The sequence below is a fragment of the Seriola dumerili genome, unplaced genomic scaffold (genome assembly GCF_002260705.1).
Source record: "Seriola dumerili isolate Sdu_G_001 unplaced genomic scaffold, Sdu_1.0 BDQW01000088.1, whole genome shotgun sequence".
NCBI lineage: Eukaryota > Metazoa > Chordata > Actinopteri > Carangiformes > Carangidae > Seriola > Seriola dumerili.
The window spans coordinates 5,422,257-5,446,736 of NW_019174343.1; the positions used below are offsets into that span (position 1 = coordinate 5,422,257).

The following is a 24,480-nucleotide window of genomic DNA, read 5'->3' on the forward strand; positions in this document are numbered from 1 at the left end:
GTGAAACTTGAGAAAATGTTTGTGGCTTGAACATTTTCACACAGCAATAATTCATCATAGGAAATAAAGGGCTTCTGTGTGATCAGGGTAATGAAGGATGATGTTGCACTGCCATCTTGTGGCAAAATTCTATTCATACAACTGTGGTGCAGAGTCAAGGTATTTGTGTGTTTTTAGTGCCACCTAGTGCATTATCTGCAAGCAACACACTAAAGCAGTAATTTCACTCAAAATATCAAACTACTTTACGCTTCCATAAACAGGAACCTCCATGGACTTTCAGCATTTATATGTTATAAAAAAAAAAAAAGGGTAATGTCAGATAAAAGAAAACAAAGTTACTACTTTGAGTACTTCTCTACCTGTGACACCATCTGTATGTTTTCCGTACATTGGAAGAAGAGCATGGTTATGTCTGAGACAATAACCCCTAATGATGTCATAGTAATGTCACCAGGGTTATCTCAGGTTGAGCCAGGAGTCTAGAACTTTTAAAAAAATGTTTTAACAGAAAGCCTATACCGGGTTCTTTGATTAAGATGTGGGTGTTTTCCCAGCATGGAGGATCTACTGGTATTAAGTTGACTCATGGGAATGTAGGATGTTAATGGAGCTTGAACCATACAAGGGCCCTCTGCTGCTTCTATTTTAACCATTATTTTTCTAGTCTGTCTTTCACAAGTCCCCCAACATTACGGAACTGCAATTTTAAATGATTGGAACCCATTGGAAATTGCTACCGCTGTGTGATTATGCCATACAATTCTATTATATTCTTTCAACTTTATTATATACACCTGTAAAATCTTAGGCAATCCAATACAACAGCTCTGCCATAAATTACCACTTACCACAACTTCAATAATAAACATATAGCTGAATCAATACCTCTCTGACAGTGTCAACAAAACTGAACATTCCTATTCTTCCTAAATGTAGCATTTATGGCTGATGCATTGACTTGTATAGGTATAGTTTGAATCCTATGTCATTTCTGACATAGTTATGTATTGAGGGATGGACTGGCAGAGCTTGACATTGTTGTATAAATCAATAATCTTTATTAACACAGTATAAACAACAAACAGCAACAGAGGAAACCCTCATGTAGAGCATATATGGACAGTAGACCCAGTACATCTCAGTGGGGCTGACTGAGACAGAAGCATAGACACGGGGCTGATCATGGTTCAGTTTTAATGGTACACACACGGTATACACAAACCTATCAGATGTATGAACCTTGCATGTTCCTAAAGCCATTCGGGCGGTTTGCAGATGGACAAAGTAGGACAAAGTACAGTCATGCTGAGCAACAGTTAGCTACAGTATGAAACAGTTATTACATAAAAACCAAGTAAATCATCTCTTTAGAAAGGTTCTTTTATATAAATGATTTGAAGTGTACAAAACAGTATATTACATGTTTCTTGATGCATGATTCCGAGCAAGACCCAGTAGCCTACAGTACACTTCCCTTCAAAGTACTACAAACTACTAAACTGGTTTACAAGCTACATACAGACTGCACTGTACCCCTGCAGCACAGCAGTCCCACATGGCATCAGGAGACTATGGAAAAAAGGAAAAGATCAGCAGCATCGTCTTTTATTAAGAATACACACCTATAAAAATGCACCAGGCCTCATATATTGCCAATATCCCATGCGAAACAGCAGAATGCCATTCAAACTAACCTCAGCATTGCACAAAGGATGCTGGCCCCCTACCTCTGATCCTGACCACATACAGTTTCTACCAACACAGCAGCATGTAAACATCACCGCGGCTGCTTCATATTTCTATGTTTCTAATGTTTTTGATATACATATGATAAGTTAAGGCTCTTTAAGGACCTGAGGATTTTGAACATATGATGAGGCACACAGAAGGCAAAGAATAGCTCTAGACACAGGGCTAACTGAAAGAATGAGGAGCATGAGACAGCCACGAGGGTCCGGTCACCAGTGCAGTTCAATGGCCAAGGTAGAGGAACCCAGGGGAGATGCTCTCCAACAACAGCATGGTGCTTTTTCTGGTAACAAGGTCGGTAATGATTTCATGAGTGGCTTGAAGGACTTCATCAACTTTTTGGGAGTTCTTTGTCAACTCACCGGAGAGGACCGGCACCAAAAACATGGTGTGCTACCGCATTAGCATCTAGAATGTTAACGGATAGTCTCATGTGTCATAGGTTTGATCAAAGAGTTATCGGTCGCTGTTATCAGTCTGTCCATACAGGCTATAAAGTGATTCCTTCTGAGTGCTATTATAATGTAATGAACAGCCCTCCTTAATGTGAAAATTGAATTCTAGAGCTTTACAAGAGCTTATACAAAGCTTTAGCATTCATCAGTTAGCAAATCAAGGGAGTATCTTTGTTTGAGTTGTAGTCTGTGGGTTTGTCATTGATGTCCTTATAACAAAATTACCTGTACCATTACGAATCCTTCTACAAAAACAATGAACTTTGGGAGATAGCAATTTAATTAGTTAACTCGACAGATAACGCCCCATGTTAGCTTAAGCTGAACTTTAAAAGGCCTGTTTACACAAAGACTGGATTTTGTCTTCTTTTGTAGTTGTGCTACAAAGGGCCAGAGGACTCTTTCAGTGTATATCATATATGAGTATTTAGACTTATTTTGACCTTTTTGTAATTAGTTAGCAGTTAGCATTAGCAATATCTGACAGAGGAGGAAACCAACAAAGTTGATAGTTTTTTATTCTTCATTTTCTGTAGATTCATTTCTTAAAAAAAAAAAAAAAACTCATTATAGCTAACTTAGGTTGATCCATCTTGAATCAACTTTTGCTAGCTAACTTCACCTAGCTCACAGATGTTAAATGGGCTATTTGTAAGTTTTACCACCAGATGGTCGCTTGTTAAGAGCTTCAGCCATTGTTGCGTTTACAAAACAAGAGGAGCGCTGCCTCCTCAGGGCAGACTGGACGCTACAGTGATTCGGAAAGTGATGACACAGTCTGGTTGGTGCTGGGCAAGCTTGTTGGCATGCTAACATCAGTGGAAGAATAAAAGTGATATAAATAGAAGCAAGGCAAGAGTTAACATTAGCGTTGCTTTCCACCATTGGAGATGGTTCTCAGCAAGGAATGAAGTTTGATGCTGAACTCGCAATGTTCCTTCTAGCCTGTTAAGAAAACAGTTGTTAATGCTAACACTCGCAAAACTTACAAATAGCTCCTTTAACACTTTACTAGTATCATAAGGCATTAGCATGTGCTGTCTAGAGACATGATTTTCGATGCTAATCCTCTCTTCACATCAGATGACCAATAATGAAAAACACTCAACATGTCGATGCAGTCTTTTGTGTGAAATATTGTTGAAATATTGCACAAACAGAAATGTGAAGATGCAACGGGTAACAGATAATAATTCATCCACTGTAAGAAAAAGAAACTTCTCTGGTCTTTTACAGCCCAAGTCTTAACTTATTTAAGAAGACAAAAGGTACGCTGTCAAATCACATTCTTAAACCTCCAGACTGGAAAATTTGATGATTTTATTTGCCATGCACCTAATTGTACCCCAATAAGCCCAGACTGACTTTCAATTTATTAAGAAAACAAAATCTATAAAAGCTCAACATGTCATACAAAAAGATGCATATAAGACATTTTTCTCTTTACTTTTTTTCTTATGAAAGCTGCTTTGGTAACAACATAGTCACGACATCGGTCAATCTCCTTTTCTTAGCCTGGGTGCTGAAGGGGACTCCTTCCCTGATATCTCAATGGCATATTTTTTATTTTTTTGTCAGCTTTTTTTGTCAGCTTCTTCCTTCTGCCTCTAAAATCTAAATGAATGGATCTAGTTACACCAGAGTGGGCTGTGTTTGCGTTCCACCATAGAGCTGTCTCCGCATCAGATGCAATGTCTGCTGAGAGCTGTTTGTCATAAAGATGTCCGCGCTGTGAAAGACAGTGCTATTGTACTGAGTGCTGATAGAGTTGAGACCTTGGATGCTGAGCCAACTGCGTTGGGGCCTGAAAAGTTATTGAAAAGAACAAGGCTGTTAGTCTGATCTCTAAGAAAAAAGAGCAACAAAAAAAAAAGAAGCCTCAAATCACTTTGGAATTTAATTTCTTCAATCAACCACCTCTCCTGCTTTAGTAATCATGAGCTGAAAACATTCATTTCAAGAAATATTTGAGTTAATACTTCAGCAGTCGAATGAGAATTCCAAAGTGTTTTAAATAAATTGCTCAACTTTTCAAGCAGGGCTTGCATTATGGTGTCACATAGTGGCCATAATTACACAAATGTTTCATGTAGCACATTATTTTCCCACTCTCCCTGTTCCCTCAGAGATGATGATAGCTAATCTGTTCTGGCAAGACAGCAGCAGGGGAGTGGATTATTCAGCTCAGCCACGAGGGAGGCACTAACTAGCTCTCCACTGACCTGGTATCCTTGGGATGGTGATCTGTCTGCTACTGCTGCCTTCCCCTCCCTCTCCAAATGGCTTTATCTGGATAATATAATCCTCATCAGTGGGCAGCGCGAGCTCCACAGAGGTGGTGTTGGTTTCCATGACATTGGGGCGGCTGTGTCGGTTCTTCTTGTAGAGCACCTGAAGAACGAATGTTGCAAGTCAAGTAAAGAGTCAGGCGCAGGAGCCATGGTACCATAATTTTCTGATAACACAGAGTGACTGGGTACTTACTTTATAACCGGTGACCTCTGACTCATTCTCCAGGGCTTTGACCTGCTCCCAGTTCAGTATAATCTTGGAGTTTGATGTGTTCCACATCACTTTAACTGGTGGCTGACTGGGTGCTGAGAGGAGAAAACACATTATTCACCTCAAACAAAAGCTGAACGTTGGCAGAGAGCGACTTGTACTTCATAATTAGATGTGATAATTACGTGGTTTCTTGGTGGTAACATTGACAGTGGTGCTGGGAGGCCCTGTCCCTGCAGTGTTATACGCCCTCACTGAGATGTAATATGTGGTGCTGCCTTTCACCCCATGGATAATAGTAGATGTTTGATTTCCCACAGTCCTTTGCACGCTGGCTGTGTCTTCCCTTTCACTTCTACTCCAGTACCTCAGCTGGAAAGCAACAGGGCAGAACCACAGACGTGAACGCAGAAAACATGACGGACACCTTAAAAGCTTTCTGTTACACCAAGTCAATGAAGTGCAAACTGCAAACAGGGAGATGTGAACTCAGTTGCATGGAAGAAGTGAGCTGGTCTGAAAACAAGCCTTCGCAGCATGTCACCTCACGTGCCTTTTGTTCGCTGTGAGCCACAGCACGTGCCTCAGCTGTACTCTTCAGATGTGTCATGATTTAAGTCATGTAGTAAAGAGGGAGGTCAAATATGCAGATGAAAAAAAAAAAGGAAAACAAAGAGGAAGAACAGAATCCTCAAAAATCCCCTGCCATCAACTTCCACTGATAACAGATTTTCTTTGTCACCCTGCTTGTCAGGGCTGAAATAGCTGGCATGCTTGACAACACAAATATAATTTGTCTTTCCTCACAGGAATGGTTTGTTCAGGCCCTGCTCCTCTGTTGACTCTTAGTGGTCAACAATTTATAATTCTGGCACTTTATGCAATCCGAGGATGAAAACAATGCTTTTGTTCAAATCTTGGATTTCAATAATGAGCGGAATTAAAATGACAAGAACTAAGTGAGTGCAAAGCCACTGTCTGAAACTGCTTTGTTGTGTGGATTAGAAGCTAAATGCTCTACCCCTCAGAGTATTGCATCAGTAATCAGGGTGGTTACAGTACTTAGGTAAGCAACAAGAGAAACACAACTAAACCCACAGGCATGGGACTAGGCTGGACCATTATGCATGCAGCAAGCTATTATCTCCTATGCCCAAGGTGCATGAGCCTGAAAAACTCATCAATAATAGAAGAGAACAAGATTCAACAGCATTAGTTGCCACGTGCTTACACACACACACACACACACACACACACACACACACACACACACACACACACACACACAAACACACACACACACACACACACACACACACACACAAGTCCAATGGAAGCACACACAAACAAGGTATGTCAGTGTAGCTCACCTCATAGCCCAGCACTCTCTTCTTGCTGGCATTCCAGGGCAGAGCTTTCCATGAAACTTCAATCTCGGATGCAGAGAGGCTCTTGGCACGAACCCTGGTGGGCGCTCGGCCAGGCTCTGGAGTTAATATATAAAGACTCTAAATGATTTTAGAAGTAACACTGAGCTTTGATGACCCCTCTCAAAGTAGGAACATCAAAACTGTTTCAAAGTCATTTCTTTCATCTGAACAGCAGAGGGAGGGAAGTGTGGGGAAGACGTCTGCAAGTGCTGATAGGGCTGCAAAATCACAGCTGCCTCTGTTCTGACCCTGTATGCATCTAGTCTTGTACTCATGCATTAACACTAGCTGAACCTGTAGAGCTATTCCATAACATGTTGTGTAAAACATAAGATCACACGCACCTTCCTCAGCAGAGTAGATAGTAGTAACAGGTCCAAACGGCCCTTCCCCCTCATTGTTGTAAACTCCGACCTTCACGTGGAAAGGCGAGAAAGGCTGGATGCTCTCATTTTTAAAGACGTATCTGGACGTCTCGGCGGATGGCACGGCAGCCTGCATCCACCCTGTGGCACCGCGGGGTCGAAAAGCCACGACGTAGCCGAAACCCGGCCCATTCTGCAGCTCCTCTGGAACAGGCTGCAGGACAACACAAAGACTGAGCACTTCTAAACAACCCCCCCCCCCCCCCTCAATAGTTCAGATGGATAAATCACATTTTTTGAGTTTGTAGTAAAAAAAAAAAAAAAATCAATTGGTGTTGGGAACAAAAAAGTATTTTGGTTCATAAATGTCCATCAACTCTTTACTCCAGTTTTGTTTATGCATATCTTATAAACTGAAATATATTTTGAGCTGTTACATATTCCACCGACCTTATTAAGCTCCTTTCTTTAGAAAAAGACTGATGAAAGTCGGCACATTTATTGATTGAAGACCCGGCTGCACTCTTCCATGATTTAATTATTCTTTCTATTTTCAATATAAATATGTACATATTTTATCATGTATTTCTGTTCACAAGTGTGTGTCTCTGCTGGATTTTTGAGACAAATCCAATTACACACATTTGTATATTGTGGCATGTGAGGTACATTACTATTGTCTTTTTTTATGTGTATGTTGAACTAATGTGTTATTGATTTTTGTGTTTTGTTACATGTGCAACTAAACTAAACTAAACTTTTCCTCTAATGCCACCATCAGGCCAAAATCTTATAGGTCCCTTATAGTATAAAGGTTGATGTCCATGTGTTGTTTGATTATGAAGCAGGTCTAGGTTCTATATTAATACTGTGAAAGTATCAAAGCGCTCAGTCCACAGAGAAATGCACACAGCCTGTATTCAGAAAATGAGCCTTAAAACCAGCGGTCATGACTTCTGTAACTTTATGATGTCACAACCAAGCAGTCACCGCTCTCAGCCATGCCACAAGCCCTGCCCACCTGGACCCACCATCCAACCTTCCAGCATTTGGTTTCTCTGAGTGTTTACCTGAAATCTGCTATGTTTTTATTCGATCAATCAGAAAACAGTCAACAAGAGGATCAGAGCCTCCTCTCTTCTGATTGGCTCACTGACCTGTTGTTACTAGAGCACCAGAGAGAAGCCTGAGAGAGGAGATATGAAACTACATTGAAATGGTTTTTGGTTGTTAAAACCACAAATATACTGTATCTTCTTATGGATCAACACTTCAGAAAAAGTGTAAAATACGGACCTTTAACACCAGCCTTTAACAGAAGACTTCTCATCATCATGAGCTTTAAGCTTTTATTCTGCTTCCTGGTGCTTCTTTCACCTTAGTGAGTTACAGCTATTATGCAAATACAAATGGCCAGTATGTAATTCCCCTTTTTGTTTCAACAAAAGTAAGAATTAAAAATGCAACACTCCATCCCTGCTATTATGTCAAAAGGAAAATGCCTCGGGAATTTTCAGGACTTGAGGCGAAATAGCGGCTTTTGTTAGGCAGGAGTTAGAATTTAATTGAACTCTTGCATATTGAAACATCAACACTGATTTTGTGAAACATTTCACAGCAGGGTCTGATGATTCTGAGCAGCCTGAATAAATATAAGCTTTTGGAGCTGGGCTGATATGCGGGGGTTTTGTAGGAATAAAGAAAGAAAAAGAGAGAAAGAAAAGAAAAACAATCGGAAAAAAAAAGTTGGGACTTTGAAGGAGCCATTGAGTTTAATTATCTTATTGAAACCTCAAAAGCATTTTTCTCTCCCCCAGGGTGACAGCAGCAGTTATTGCCTCTCTGTTCTTAAAAATGAAATGCCATATATTAAGCCGTTCAGCTGTTATTAATGAAACAGAGGACCAGATCCGTAGAGAGTAATGACGTCTGGCTCCCTCCTCCATGGGTGAGGGGTCCTGAGTGAGCTTGCTTACCTCCCATGTGATGACTAATTCTGAACGACTGCCACCGCCTCCACTCACATTAGCTGGTGTGACCTTCGGAGCTGGAGGTAGAAGACAGATCAGCTTAGCTCTGTTGACTTCACACGACACAGAGAAGGCACATGTAATCATTCTCCAAGTTGCTACTCCAGTATGGCAGAAAGGCCCTTTATTTTGACATGTTTGAACTTAAACATCCAGAAATCCTGTGAGATATCAGCAAACGTCTCGCAGCTGAGTCATGTTTGCAGATGTGATCACCCAATGATGCTTTTTTATAGCAACAGATATCAAAGGAACAAAACACACAAAGGATCTAACCTTGGTGAATCCCGCAGTCTCTGGATTAGAGATGTTTATTTTTCTCTTAAGGTTCAAATTGAGCAGAACTTTAGTTTCTTGTAGCAGAGAAACCGACACAAAATCTGCATTTTGGGCAGTACTGAAATTTTATGGCACCTACAACCGAGGTCTTGTTCTACATTTTGGGAATGTTTGCCTTTTTGCCAAGAATTAGATGAAAAGATTGATGCCATTTTCCTGTCTGTGCACTAAATATGAGTCTACAGCTAGGAGGCCGTTAGCTTAGCTTACCATAAACACTGGAAAATGGGGCAAAACAGCTGGCTATGTCCAGAGATAACAAAATCCACCTAGCAGCACTTCTAAAGGTCATATAACATGTAATACAAATCTTAAGTGTTAAAACAACAGGGAGCTATGTGCTAGAAATTGTTTGCAACTTGTTTTTACACTTATGGATTAAGATACATGTAACTATTGCTGTTAGGGGGATTTTGTAACCTTAGCACAGAGCTAGGCTAGCTGGTTTCCCCTTTTTCCAGTGTTTATGCGAGTTAACCTATTGAGGCTGTAGTGTCATGTTTTATGGACAGACTCATGTCTGATGCTACAGGGGTTAAAACATGATGCTACAAGGGTCTCATCTCGCTCTCTGCAAGAAAATAAGCAAGCGTATTTCCCAAGATTTTCAACTGTTAGTTAACAAGGAAAAAGAAAGTAAGTATGTAATGTTTGTATTGAATGGAAAAAACAAACGTGATACATAAGGAAATGTTTTTCTGCTCATGCAGTACATACAGGTCCCCTTTGTCCTTGCTTGTTTGGATGGCTTGCTGGGCTCGCCGGTCCCGATGGTGTTGCTTGCCAGGACTCGAAACTCATATTCCACCCAAGGGCTCAGGTCTATTACTGTAGCTGTCAGCCGGTGGCCCCCCACCACGTCAGGAACTGGCATAAAACACACAGTGCCCCTCCTCAGCATCCAGAAACTTCTTTGTGTGTGTTTTCTGTTTGTGTGTGTGTGTGTGTGTCAGCTTAGCATCAGCAGACTGTCCTCCAGGCTGACAGGCCTGGTAGGACTCCACCACAAGTACATAGGACAGGTGTAATCCCTCACAAGGACACATAATGCACAACTCATAAAACAACAACATGATGCAAAAGAATCACATGAAAAGAAATGGTATTATTTAATTCCAAATTGTGCAAGTTAACTGGAGTTATAGCAATATGCAAAATATAGAAAAAAATATTGGTAATTTTACCAAAAATGACAAGAACGATCAGTTCTTCTTTTGAGACAGGAGCTCTGTGCACCTACAAGGTCATAATGTAGATCCGTTTCAAATATATGAAGCTGACATGGTAAATCAATGAGAGCAGTAAAAATATCTCAGCTCAAACTGTCCTTAATTCACAAAAATATCAATAGAACAGGGTATACAGTACGGGATAAAAGCACATTATACCAATCATGCATGAATGCTAAGGGCCCCATTACAGAGGATATGGGGAAAAAATTACACCGGTGCTATCACTTAACTACACTATCAAATTACAGCCCTGGCAACAAGCTTCATCATCTGGACAGGATCCATGTTTCAGGATCCCCAGGAGTCCGATAAAATGGCGGTCAGTGGTCATGCTACAGTTGCGTACCATTTTGCACCAGGGTAAAAATTACATCTCCAATATTCTCACAGGCAAGGCAGAATGAAGAGTGACCCCCCCCCCCACATGTGATTGGAGGAGGCCGCAGCTGGTTGGAGAGAGCTTACCTGTGGTGACAGCCTGCCACCCGAGGGAAAATGGTGTCCTGGCCTGGATGGTATATGCTGTAATTGGACTGTGATTATCAGGACCAGGCCTCCAGGACAGAGAGGCTGTGGTATCAGTGATTTCTTCTACATGGATGCTGGTGGGGGGCCCCGGGGGACCTGATAGATGGCATAGCCGGGCAGGAAAGAGGAAGAGAAAGATAGAGAGACAGACGGAGGAGGGAGGGGGTGGGGGGGATGTAAATGAGGAAGAGATAGAAAGATGGTGGAGAGAGCGGTGGAGGTTTTAGCACCTGCGGCTACTGAAGTCAGTTCAGTGTGAAACCTTTGGGAACTATTCGGTCTAATTAGACACAAAATTTGCTTTAAACCTTGAAGAGAGAAATTTCTTTTGCCATCCTTTTCATTCTACTCTTTTATTTCTTCCTTGGCGAGGTACCACCAGTCACAGTAAACATTAATCACTAACAAGCTCCTGCCGTCTTCAGCAGTCGATGAATGATAAATTATTTGACTGCTGTGCAACCTTAAACATCGGTAAGCTGAAATATGTATGCGGTTATTTTGAACTGAAGCTTATCTATTGGACGTAGCTTACCTCTGACGACCAAGTCAACAGCGATGGAAATGCTGTCCACCTTCGTTTGCACGGCGCACGTGTACTTCCCAGCATGCCTCAGCTGGATGTTTCGAATCATAATGTCTCCTGCCGAATGCTGCTGTCATTCAACACATGAACACACATACACACACAGATGTCTATAAACAACATGGTAAACACTCCAGCTAATGTAATTCAAGAGCAATACTGATTTTCCAGGCCACATGGGAACAAAACCAGTTGAACACAAAGCTCAATTTCATGTATGTGTATCTTGAAAAGTAAATCTATATTTCCTCGTGGAGCATTTTCTTCCATTTTCTGTCTTGGGCACATGCGCCATGCTTTTTGTCAATATAAGTACAGAAATGTACTGGAATTGCTTAATTTTGATTATGGTATAGAGCTGTTTCAGCTGTAAGAGCAGTCTAATGGCCATTCTAATAGGTACTTCTTTTAAGGCGCCTTTTTATTCCATCTCTAATTGCAATTCCCACTCCTACATTATCATTTCATCAGAGCAGAGCACAGCAGGTTCTCTGTAATAAATTGGACATTGCAGAAAGCTGTGGCACAATGGCTGTGAGAATTCTGTGGAGTGGCTGGGAGCTTAATCAATGTAAGTGTAGATACACAGCAATTTATTAGGACGAGGAGACTGACTGCAAACGATTGGTACAAGAAGCACCTACATCATAAAAGAAACAGGAAGGACACCTCAGCGCTGTATTTTCTTTTCTTTACGCCGGCAGTTTTTGAGGGAGCCTTGAATTTTTCTTAGGTAAAAACCAAGCCCACACATCACATGCTGAGGTGTAAACTGCGAAACCTTTTAAAGTGTACGGCAGCTGACTGAGACTGGTTGCAGGGTGTGTATGTAAATTTCATTTTAAAATAAACCACAGGCAGCAATTTTCTGGCCATAAATAATACACTTGATACAAACATTCCCTCTGCACTGCGGCTGAATTTATTATGACCCTGCTAAAAGAAGAAGAAGTACAATATTGATGGACCAATGAATCTTCACAGTCACCCCTCGACCTTTATTCAATGAAATCTCTGAAGGGAGGTTGAAAAATAAATCAATGTCTAAAGGGCACAGTGGTGCTAATAAAATGAGCATTCGTCAACACACGACAATAAGGCTTGTTTCTTAATTACTTATTATGCAATATGGGTCATCTGACAAACATGGTGTAAAAGCTGTGACTTCACTGTGAGAGGAACACAATCTGTAATGACTGTGAACTCGTGGAGGAGATCAGGATAAGGGTGTTGTGTGAATCGCAAAAGTAATGCGTGAAAGCTGTCCAATATTCTCAGAAGTAATCCTCATTAGCTCAGAGTGTAATAATTAGTGGTAGCATCCAGCGATCTGGTCGGAGCACCAGTTTTTAATAAGATGGTCGGCAGTTTTGAAAAGAAACTGGAGTGGAAGAAAGTTTTAAGGTAAGACAGTTCACACTTATCATAAAGTGTTATTATGTGTTTATGAGTATTTAAAGGTCCCATGTTGTATAAAGGTAGATTTACAGTGAGCGGCTCAGAGCCTCCTCTCCTCTGATTGGCGGAGATGTTTTTGGTTCTTAAAACCACAAATATATCTTCTTATGGATCAACACGTCAAATAGAATACAGGAAGTGTAAAAGATGGGGCCTTTAATGAATACTGCAACAATATTTCAGGCTCTCTAATCAATGATAAGTCATCAGGTTGATCAGCTGCTGAGAATGTTATGTAAACTTGTAATATTTCATTGAGAAAAAAAAACAAGCAGGCGTCTTCTCCTATTCCTGTATATCTGATGAGTAATACTTAATATCAATACTAAATCCAGTCTCTTACGAATTAAGCTTTACCTGTATTCACTTTTTGCACTTATGTAACATCTTTGGCATAAATCTAGTGTAGTATATTTTGATGGTAAAAATCATACGAGGTTACTATATCAGGGAGTTTCTCTTAATTGCTCTTAATTTCATGTTACTTTCATTTTTTTGTAATGTTAACTTTTCTTGTGGGGGAGCTTCTGTGCTTTTAACCAATACAACCTGTTGTGGGTTTGGGACATAGACGGTTCATTTCTTACTCCCTGCGGGGATAATTTTGTGTTGTCTCAGTTAATGGTATCACTGCTACTCATTTCCTTTTCTCACTGGACTTTAATGCGTCATGTTAGATAACCTGAGCCGACAGATGTTTATCAGTTTATTATCAGTGCTGTGTGTATTAATGAAATTTTAGAAGTGTATTTTTGATTGTGTCATATAAATATACTGTCAAATGGTAATTGTATTAGTTTACAGTAGATTGCTTAACTTCTACATCGTGAAAATATCCCTAAGTATGTTATCATGACATTGAGACAGTGTGTTTTCTAACCACCCCTCACTGTGTGCACGTCTCTGATTGTTTGTCAATGTGAAACCTGTGCAGGTCTCACACCACGGCAGCTGGTTTAAACATCGGAGGCCCGATAGCCTCGCACACTGGCAGAAATGATGAGGGGATTGTACACTTACACCCCCCACTTTTTCAAAAAATCCCCCGTGGCTCCCGAAGTGGATGAGCTGCTCGTTGAAGAACCAGGTGAACTTGAGCTCCAGAGATGGGTCATGGCTCACTTGACAGGGCAGGACCACACTCTCCCCCACAGTGACGTCCAGCGTGGACGGCAGGGTGGTGATGATGGTCGGCTCTGAAACACACACATTCACATCTGTCCAACATTTTGATCAAACACACTGTTCTGCTCCTCTTTTCCAGGCGTTATGATTCAGTACAGGAAATGGCTTTGGAAAAAGCCAAGCCCTTCCATCATCCTTATGGATATGTCAGACTCAGTTAATAGAGGGATATACGGGACAGAGCACACAGCAAAGTAGGGTGCACAGCTACAATAACTGGTATTAGTCTCAGCCTGAGCTTGTCTCTGCGGGGACTCGGAGACGTGTCTCTCCTGCATCCAGAGAAGCCTCCATGTGTCACTGTCAGCTCAGCCTTCAGCCTGGGACTCCCCCCGATCGGCCGAAATTCCCAAAACGCACCGCCAGGAAAACAGTAAACAGCAGTGAGCACTTCTTCCAGTGACTACTCTCTTTTCAAGCCTGCAGTGCATTACAATAGCATCACATGGGAATAAGGCAAGCGTCCCTTATCTGCACTTGTGCGTGAGCAGTGGAGGAGGAGGAGGAGGAGGAGGAGGAGGAAGGTGGAAGGATATGAGAGAGGGAAAATGAGAGGCAAAGGCTTTGTTCTCAGAGTGTACAACACCTATCTCCCTCTTGGGGGTGCTGTGATTACTTGGTTGAAATTGCCACTCTGAGCACACAGACTAAATTAACCATGGCAAATGATCCCTGGACAGGCATAGATTCATGTTGAAAGTGCCGGCAGTGCAGTCTTCATCCAGAGTGAATTCGATACCTTCATTGTATTGGCCCCCTCCCACTCCTCCCTGACACACACACACACACACACACACACACACACACACACAACCACCATACGCTTCCAATGTGATTTATCTAACCGTTTCTGATATCAGGCCAGAATGCTATCAGCTGCTGGGTTTTGTCATATACACAATGAAAGTGTGTCTGAAAGGCCCAGTTCTCTATTGCTGGGGCTAAATGGTGAGCGATGGCGACGCAGTAAAAACGTGGTAATAACACACAGGAGGTATTCAAGGGTCTGCCACTGCTCTGTCTAGCTGCTCTGTTTCTAAAGGCCAGCTACACCTTGTAGAACAAGAGCAAGGAGGAAATAGGAAAGCTGAAAAATTTAAAAGGTGAGAAAAAAAGAAAAAGAAAAAACCTTTAAGAAATGTGTCAGGGCTGTTTTGCTGGGGTTTTCATGGTGAGACAGTTACACTAAATGATGTGAGGAGAAGGAAGTAGGAGAGAGCAGAAGGATCTAGAGGGAAATACTTACATGGACCCACAGTCAAAAATATTTACTCCTCCATCTCTGCAACATGGAAACATAATATAAACTTTGTTTCCTTTTATTTCTCCAGCAGGATCAGTGTATCTGCCTCTTTCTAACATGAACTCCTCTCCTCGCGGTGTGCTACTGTCCCGAGAGATTCCCTGCGTCAATGACGGTGGGAATATGCTCCCTTATTACCCTCCTCTGTCATCATTTGTGACGGATTATATGGACAACCAAGGTTGGTTACACCACCACACACCGGGCTTTTGGCCATAATTTGATTGCTTTCCATCTTGTATAATGCCTTGTTACCTGCTGCCACTTGAAACGAGAGGGTAGTAACCCACTCATTTAGCAGGGTCAATCAGAGACAAGTTAGAGAGTGTGCTAAACACGCTCAGACAGACTGGCTGGTATCTCAGGGAGTCCTGCTGAGGTGTTGGCATGTTTCAGTTTGTACTTAAGATGCAGAAAAATTCAAAAGTGCTCTACTTGTCATAGTGTTTATGAATAACTGACCGTGGATTAATCAAACGTCAAACCAATGCGTGTCATGAATTAAATATACATGAAAGTTAATAAGTTCAAAACTAGTGTTCCAGGTGCAATATCATTCATGAATGATAGTTTAGTTGGCTAATGAACTCCATCTAATGCACTGACATGGAGACTCTTTTGTAATTTGAATGATTTGAATAATCTTTAACATACCATGTATTAATGATTTACTCACTGACTCAGGCTGTAGCATTTATGTTTGTATCTTTATTCTTAAACCCATTCCTGCTGGCTGTCATGACTGAAAAAACAAACAAACTGTCCATAAAGAGGAAGTGAAGTTTTTGATCAAAACACAATTCAGAGGATATGGTACGTATATGTGCAAAGCCATTTGTGAACCTGTTTGTATAGATTAAGTCATGACACTAATGTTAGCGAGACTTCAGTCCTCATCCTGGTCAGCCATGAGTTCTAGTTATGTTTAGGTAACTAAACCTACTTGTTTAAGGTTTGATAAAGATCCTGGTCAAAGTTAAAGGATATGGTTGGTTATGATTAGTAATGTTCTATATCTTTCTCAACAAAGAACCAGTACAAACTCGGTGTTACACCATCTCTCAATACTTTCTGACTTCCCCAGCTTGTCTGTGGCCCTCAGCCACAGGCTTATTTGTTCCTGTCTTTGCTCACAAAACAGCCTCAGTTCTTCGTGGCATGGATTCCACAAGATGTTGGATTCTGCTCCATGTTGACAAGATTGATTCACATCATTTCTGCAGATTTGTCAGCTGCACATTCAGGCTGCCAATCTCCTGTTCTACCACATCCCGGAGGTGTTCTACTGGATTCAGATCTGGTGACTGGAGAGGTCACTGAAGTTCACTCACTGTCATGTTCCTGAAACCAGTTTGAGGCGACTTTTGCTTTGAGACATGGAGCATTATCCTGCTTGAAGTAGCTGTTAGAAGATGGTAAATTGTGGCCATAAGGGAATGTCAGATAATCTGTAGCATTCAAACCATGATTGATTGGTATTAAGGGGCCCGAAGTGTGCCAAGAAAACATTCCCATACCTGCCAACACTCCTGTTTTTCCTGGGAGTCTCTTGTATTTCAAGGTAATCTCCCGGCGCTCTCTTGTTTTGTTGTTGTTCCCGGGAATCTGACGTAATTTTCATGTCCCACAACCTTTATTTTAAATGATATATCATTATAAATCCTCATTCATATGTTTTGTATGTTTTTTTCTGATCCACACACATACATACAAATTCAACACATCTGTTACCACAATCTGGCAACACAAAGCCCCGATTCAAGTGATGTGTGCAGCATGTGTGACATTCAACTGTGGAAGTAATTAATAGTTGTTACGTTTACAAGTTTAACTAAACCTGTCATCTAATGTTTATCTAATGCTAAATGTCAATTAATTCACAATTATTAAAAATTCAAATGAATCCTGTTGTGTGTTCATTATGTATATATGTTATATATATCATTTACTTATTTACTTTGAATCCCAAGCTGCTGCACTCCCCCACTGACACCCTCTATCATCCAGGAAAGATATATATATATATATATATATATATATATATATCTTTATTTTTGAAGTCTAAATGTTGGCAGGTAAGCATTACTCCACCACCACCAGCCTGGATGGTTGACACAAAACAGGTTGGGTTCATGAATTCATGCTGTTGACACCAAACTCTGACCCGACCATCTGCTGCCTCAGCAGAAACTGAGACCAATCAAAAATACAGGCTTTGGATGATACACACACAATACTTGTTAAAAGACCAGACTTCTGCTTTCAGGTCTGGTGGGTTTAGGTAACTAACATTACTTGGTGAAGGTCAGGGGAGGATTGTTGTCATGGCTAAAGATCGGGAAACATTGCTGAGGTCTCATGTGCTTTGTTGAGCCGAACACTAAACCCCCCCCCCTCTGAGACATTTTACAACAGAGCAGTAGAACATAGTCACAATACTTCCATTTACTAATGTGCCTTACTTAAAGAGGAAAGAGATGACTCCTGCCACTGTAAGACAACATTAGTCACGAATATGTCAACATCAATGTTTGAACTAACAACCTACATGAGATCTATATTTAAGCCAAGTGGCATTTGAATGTTAAAAAAAAAAACAACAAAAAAAAACATTATAAGGTCTCATGATCCTCTGCACTGTTTTATGCTCAAATAAACAAGAACTGGATGAATCTTTTATTATTATTATTATTTTATTATTTAAGCAACATGTAGTTGAACCGCTGCTGTTAAACAGCAACAACGATCACAGTGCTACTATTACAGCAAAGGAACTGAAGGAAGTGTAGGACCCCAGACACCTAATGTAGCCAAACAGATGACTTATTGACACAGGTTTACGGTGGGAACACACAGAGGAGCCGTGCAACAATAACATATGGCCGACCAAGAGAGAGCGCGAGCTAACGGTTACCAAATGACTTCCTGCTCCTCTCCGAGATGTACTGTCACGCCTCACATGGCCAGTTTCACCAGTCTTCTCACAAACAGCAGCCCTTCATGAATAATGCTCAACCCCCCCCCCCGCGGACAGTCCCGCCCAGCTTCAATGGTCTAAAACTGTAATGTGTAAGCATGTATTCTCCTTGAGTGTCTATACACTCTATAGTTTTTCACACAAGGTGAGTGATGTGAGATTGAATAATGCATAGAGTAGGGCATGGAAGAGCCACAGGCGACGTGATCCGGGAATTTTAAAAACAAATTTACCAGAGCAGTGCCTCACCCTCACCCTTCAAACTGAGTGCTTCAATCTGAGACTCGTGTGTGGATCCGGAGGCATGTCGGTTCAAGACAAACACAAACTTGTAAAGGAAATGGTTTGTCTCTGGCAGGTCAAAAGCCGCCTCTAAAAAGGATCTGCAAAATCTAACAGGGCTATGGTTCATAGCATGTATTTAAAGGTAAATCGATGTAACATTATGCATCTCATTCCACGTTGCTGAGGAAGCCCTTCAATCCTCGGAGCAATCTCTCAGGTCATTTGGAACAAAAAATGTGGTGACCGTTATAAAAAGAAATCATCCCACTCCTAACTTTACCCCCCCCCTCGTCTTTCAAATCAACAAACCAAGAAGAATGCTTTCATCAGCAGATCACAAGCTCCTCTGACACGGCTTTTTTAAATACAACTTATTTCTCCATAGGTCTCTCAAGGACAAACTTCAATAGAAGGGAAAATCTTGTCTACATTGCTCGGCACATACATACAAAATGCTCTCAATGCTGTATTCATATGCTGTGCTGTGGCACATCTGTAGCAACCTGCTGGTGATCACTGACAGATGGCTGCTCATTATTTTTCTATATGGCTGTCAGGAATCACACATCGCATTTGTTTCACACAGTCGCTGCCATTCAACATGGACAAAAAGGGGTTTTGCTTGGAAAAATACCTCCCAGACCTTGGTACAAAACTAGAATAATTTTCATGACCGTTTCTCCTCTCCAGTGTTGAAAAGAGCTGCGGGTCAACTGATCAGATGATTTATCCTTTGTCTTCAACCTCCAAAAGCCCAAAACTGTCAAAGACATTGATCAGCGCCATCTTTTCAGACTGAGTTCAGAATAAATTTCATGTGATCCCAGAAAATCCTTTTTATCTAACAAATCTGAGAGTCTACAGGCATGCCAGTGGCTCTGTGAGGCTGCACTCAGACACAGTGTTGCTCTGAGCTAACATGCTAATATCAGCGTGCTAACTTGCTCACAATGACAGCGATAAGATGGTGATTTTTATCACGTACTGTATGTCTGCCTTGTTCACCGTCTTAAGGCACCTTTAGATTGTATGACAACAAGACTGGGTAAGTTCATTGCAAGTCATGGGTGAGATGAGTTTAATAAAGTCTTAGTCATAATATTAGTCATGTCAAGCTATGTGATGAGTGCAGCACAAGGATGTTAATTCATCTGTACAGCTCTTTATGTTTGGAAAATGCAGCACTCTTCAGCTCTGCAAGGTCCTGCAAACCTCTTTTTCACATCATTGTGTGCGAGTGTGTGTGTATTTCATTTTTCCCTACACCTATTTAAAAATGGCACTTGAGAAATGTTGTGCTGGCCAAAGTATTTTGTATCATTTCACGCCATACACTACTTGGTTGCTTTGTAAATGTGTGTCGTGGCAGCAGTCACATTGTGAGAATTTGCTCCTAAATTTCTGAATTTTTTACAGGTTGCCAAACCTTCAAATTGACATGTATCCTAGTGCGATCCAGCATTATTGTGTTGGACTGAAGACGAAAGATTTTACCATGTCTCTCTCACAGTTGTCAAATTTCATCTCACAAAGTCCAAATTCACACAGTTTAAAGGGGCCTTAGCATGTTATTGTTAGCTAATTAGCACTAAACAGAAAGTACAATCTGAGTCTTGTGGGAATATAATTAATTTTGCCCGTATTTGGTCATAAACCAATGTATTGGACAAATTCAAATTTTGACCTTATGATGGCGCTCGATGAAAAGTAAATTCATCCTCTGGTGATCATTAATGTCTGAACAAAATGTCATGGCAGTCTGTCCAATAGAGGTTGAGATATTTTAGTCTGGACCAAAGTGGGATACATGAGAGTCATGCTCCAACTGTAGCATGGATGAAAAGGGTCAAATACCTTAAAGGTCACATATTGTAGAAAGTGATATTTCCATGTCTTTTATGATTATAAACCAGATCTAGGTACTTTACAGAATCAAAACACTCAGTCCAGGGAGAAACTCACGCAGCCCGTATTCACAAAATGTGCCTTAAAACGAGCCGTCAGGACTTCCACAACTTTGTGATGTCCCAACTCTACAGTCACCACGCTCAGCCATGCTCCTTGCAAGACAAAGATGCTGAGGAAACGCTGCACAATCGTTGGACGTCAGGAAGCCACAATATCATTGCACAGCCATCCCAATGGTAGTATTGTTAGTTTAGTTTTTCTGAAATACTAAAGCATCTTAGTCTGACTTTGACCATCCGTTCAGCTCATTTCAGTGCTGACTGATATTTGCCAATTGCATTTACAGGTGAGGTTTATTCAAGGTAGAGCAGTAGGCTACAATCTGTTACCTGTGGTTAGCCTAGCCGCGCGTCGGTGAAAAAACAATCAGTCAGAAGACAGGCCCTGAGACCGACACATATCACCCTGTTCTTGGTACAAATGTTGGTATTTAAAACCACAAATACACTGTATCTTCTTATGTATATAAAAACAGCAGAAAAGTATAAAACTGGACCTTTAAATACAACTCTGTCACTGTGATACGCACCTCCAAAGCAGAGGGTTGCTATGATGTGTCACAGTGTTGGAAGATGAATTGCCTTCAGGGTTTTCAGAGGCAACCAGAAGTGAACACAGTATGATCTTCGAAGTTTTGAGTTCACTGACCATCTGTAATGATCGGAGGCAACCCTAATTGCAACGGCTCATCTCCAGTGTAATCAAAATTCAAGGAGGACATCTATAATCAAGTGCAATTAATCTGCTAATATCCCCCCCAGTGTTGGAATAATGGGGACATTAACAGGGCTCATCTGTTGTGACTGCTCCTGCGCTGTTTGCTAGGTGGCTTATTCGCAGCAGGAGACACCGAATGGTTTTTGACAGGTATTTTTCAGCATTCATATCACCAAAGTCAATTTGAATAAACTACTGTCATCTCCCATAAGGGCCGCTCCCGCAACACAAATTTCTCCCCACTAAACAGGTTTCCAATCCTCAATGAAATAGTGCATGTAAATTACCCCATCCCATTTTCTAAACAATATCGACTGTGACAGAAAGGCACAAGATCATATACAGGAACATTTGTACATCAGCTACAGAAAACAGCTTTAACGTATGATGATGGAAAGGAAGCGAGTGAGAGAAGGTGTCAAATAAAACCTGTATTCCCTTTCACAAGAATAATAAGTGGATAACGGCGCTGTCTGTTTATGCTGAGACGACATTCATATGAGGGTGTGTTTCCTTGCAGCTTGATTGGAAAATCACATACAGGCCACCGACCTGAATCTACAGCGACAGCGGCAGGTTTCACTGCCCCCCCCCCACCCCCCGCTCATCCCGATTGGCTTGGGGGTGGGGGGTTCTGTATGACTTACACCATGTGTGATAAATGGGTAAAAAGCAGGTTCAGTTTCTTTATTATGTTTTCAAATCGAGCTCTGCGCTTTAAAATCTCACTGCAGTTAGAAAAATACAAAATGCAAATGGTTACTGATCATTTTTGTAGAAAGACAGCGTCGTCAGTGGGAGGCACAGTGATGCATCAGCGTAAATCAGCTGCAAGGTGCACTTAAAGCTCTCCCCACATTCTTGACTGCTGCTGACTTTCAAGCATTCATAATATATGAAATCTGTCTTTTATAATTCAACAGAAAAAGGAAACATGCCTTGATAGTGATTTACAGAAGACAGAGTTGGCACAGAGTTTTTTTTTTAATTCCATTATGTGATGTGTTTTCTTGTAAAAAAAAAAAAAAAAAGAAAAAAAAAGGGGGAATTACTGTGTAGGTACAGTATTGGACATTTCTCTTGCTGTTATTCACATTGACATTAATCAATGTTTTTCAAAGTATTCAATCTATCAAAAACTAGCCTGCAGGGCTAAATAAAAGTCAATTAATCCAGGTTTCTATAGCAACCCCTTAGAGAAAAAAAAAAAATCAACTGATATTTTAGCAGACTGCTGTTGTGTTGACGTGGCATTTCAAGGGATTTTACAGATCACTAACTTGCCGAAGAAAGACAATTAAATGGATTGAACTTTTGAGCAAAAATCATAAACTATAGTAGAAGAAGAAGAAGGAGAAGCTTTGTCTTCTAGACTTTATAAAAAATGATTTAACTTCAGAGAGAAGGGGAAAACACTAAAACATTTTTCATCATAAAGTCTGGGGAACTGGAAGGATTTTGTCACCACTTTATTAGTTTTTTTTTTTCTGACCAGTGCAGTTCATCCTCTACCAGGTGAAAGGTTTAGAGCGGCACAGACAAATGATGAGTGTGTGCTGCATGTTCACATGAGCATACGTGCATACATGTGCTGAATGAATCTGCGGAGCACAATCTTGCCCGCAGCGTCTTAACGTCTCAGAATATTCTGCTTGTGGTGAAACTGAAGAAATGCAATTGCAGCTGTCTGATTTGTCGAAAATATTTGGTAGGATTGTTCCATCAATCTGTTGAAATATACATATAAACATTCAATATAAATCCATACCAAAGCTTTTGAAATATGAGACATGAACTTTTCTCCCTAAGGCCGATATACTGAAGATCAATAGTTCTATAAATCTTCACAAGCCAGCTGACAAGGAAGATCAAGGCAGAACAAACAACAATAACACAAATGAACCATGCAACCTCCGTGAAAAGGGGGTCACAGTGAGGGTATAGTTCGCTGAATAAGTCAGCAAATCCCCCAGGAAGGAGGTGAGAACACTATCCCCCTGTGGAAACAGGACAGAAAAACAGCAGTGTGCACAGAATAAAGCCACTCAATGCACAGCACTTTATACCCAGCTCACATTCATTTTTAATGAAGTATAATAAGTCACAGCACCAGAGCAGAAATGCAATCCCCAGCCCAGATGATCTAACAACACTAGGCCTTTTTCACACAGCATATCCTTTGACAGTACCGGCGGCACCGAGGCAGTGAGCTGAATGTTTTCAACACCTCTGCAAACAGACATAGCAACCGAGGTGTCTCTGTCTCTGTAGTAATGACAGTACAGAGGAAAGAAGAAAAAAAATAAAATAAAATAAAAACCCCAGCTTCTCATGACTTACCAGAAGATGGAGCGAGGTGGTCAGATGCCTCAGAAATCGCTCCTTCTTCTCTATGGTGGTCATTTTTTATTTATGAAATCGAAAACATCAGTTAGTTTTTCAAGGAGCAGAATGAAATATCAAGCAACTCCGCGTGCTGCCAGAGTGAAAAACATGCATTTGAAAAAGGTGTCCAGTACTTTATTGGTCAGGGTCCCTGCTGACTGAGCTGTAAAAGAGACAGTGATGAAATTTAAAGAGGGAATAGGAAATACCTTTAACTGTGACGCTTCCTGTGCTGCTCGCCACGCCGAACTGGTTTCTTGCCACACAGGTGTAGAGACCTGCGTCGGATTTGGTTGCATTCCATATCCGAAGGTTCCCGTTGTTGAGAATCGAGACCCTGTGGTTAAAAAAAAGCAAATTATTTATATTACTGTTGGCTTGCACTGTTAGTAACAAATGCTGCATACAATGTAAAAGTTGGGGCCGACATAAGCAAAAATATGTGACTAATACAGAGCAGAGAACATTTCTCAGTATCTCTTATTAAGTCCTGCTTCTTTGCAGATGACGATGAGAAATAGAATTGTATTTTCAGGGCTGATTAATTCAGAACATGACTTCAAGATATCTAGGACAACGGTGGCTTCATGCCCTTTACACAGTGGCCACGAGTGCTTCAAGAAAGGTCAAAAGGCCTTAACAAAACTTCACATTTTCTAAATAACAAGCAAACATGGAAATTGTGCCCTTGAAACCAAGGTACTGTGGGAAATCAAGGGTGGACCAACACAAGAAGGCTGAATTTTAATTATCTGAAATGCTCTGCTGAATGTGCACACTGTAAATATGAAATGGCGTCAGCCTGATTGTGAGGGGGAGAAAATGATGTGTGGCCAGTAAATTGCTGTTTTCACCTATGAATGAGTTCACCTGTGAGTCAAAGGAGTCACAGTGAACAGACTCATCCACTGTTAGATGGCAGAGAGGGTTTTAGAGATTCAAGCACACAAGCCACAAATTTAACTAAAGGGAGAGATCTTTAT

The 24,480-nt window shown here is 41.0% G+C and overlaps 1 protein-coding gene across 2 annotated transcripts in view; it reads right to left on the minus strand.

Moving 5' to 3' along the window:
* Positions 1-3,138: 3,138 nt before the first annotated feature.
* Positions 3,139-24,480, minus strand: part of LOC111221724 (contactin-4-like) — a 159,931-nt gene continuing 138,589 nt past the window's right edge. The window contains exons 12-23 of one of the 2 annotated variants that reach the window (XM_022745247.1): positions 23,707-23,834; positions 13,698-13,873; positions 11,169-11,286; positions 10,571-10,729; positions 9,591-9,740; positions 8,481-8,551; positions 6,484-6,718; positions 6,080-6,195; positions 4,895-5,081; positions 4,692-4,804; positions 4,430-4,598; positions 3,139-4,011 (exon numbers count right to left, since the gene is read on the minus strand). In XM_022745247.1, coding sequence (XP_022600968.1) covers positions 3,920-4,011; positions 4,430-4,598; positions 4,692-4,804; positions 4,895-5,081; positions 6,080-6,195; positions 6,484-6,718; positions 8,481-8,551; positions 9,591-9,740; positions 10,571-10,729; positions 11,169-11,286; positions 13,698-13,873; positions 23,707-23,834 — 1,714 coding nt within the window. In that variant the 3' untranslated portion in view covers positions 3,139-3,919. Of the gene's footprint in view, positions 4,012-4,429; positions 4,599-4,691; positions 4,805-4,894; positions 5,082-6,079; positions 6,196-6,483; positions 6,719-8,480; positions 8,552-9,590; positions 9,741-10,570; positions 10,730-11,168; positions 11,290-13,697; positions 13,874-23,706; positions 23,835-24,480 lie in introns of both variants that reach the window. The other variant, XM_022745246.1, reaches the window with a different exon arrangement.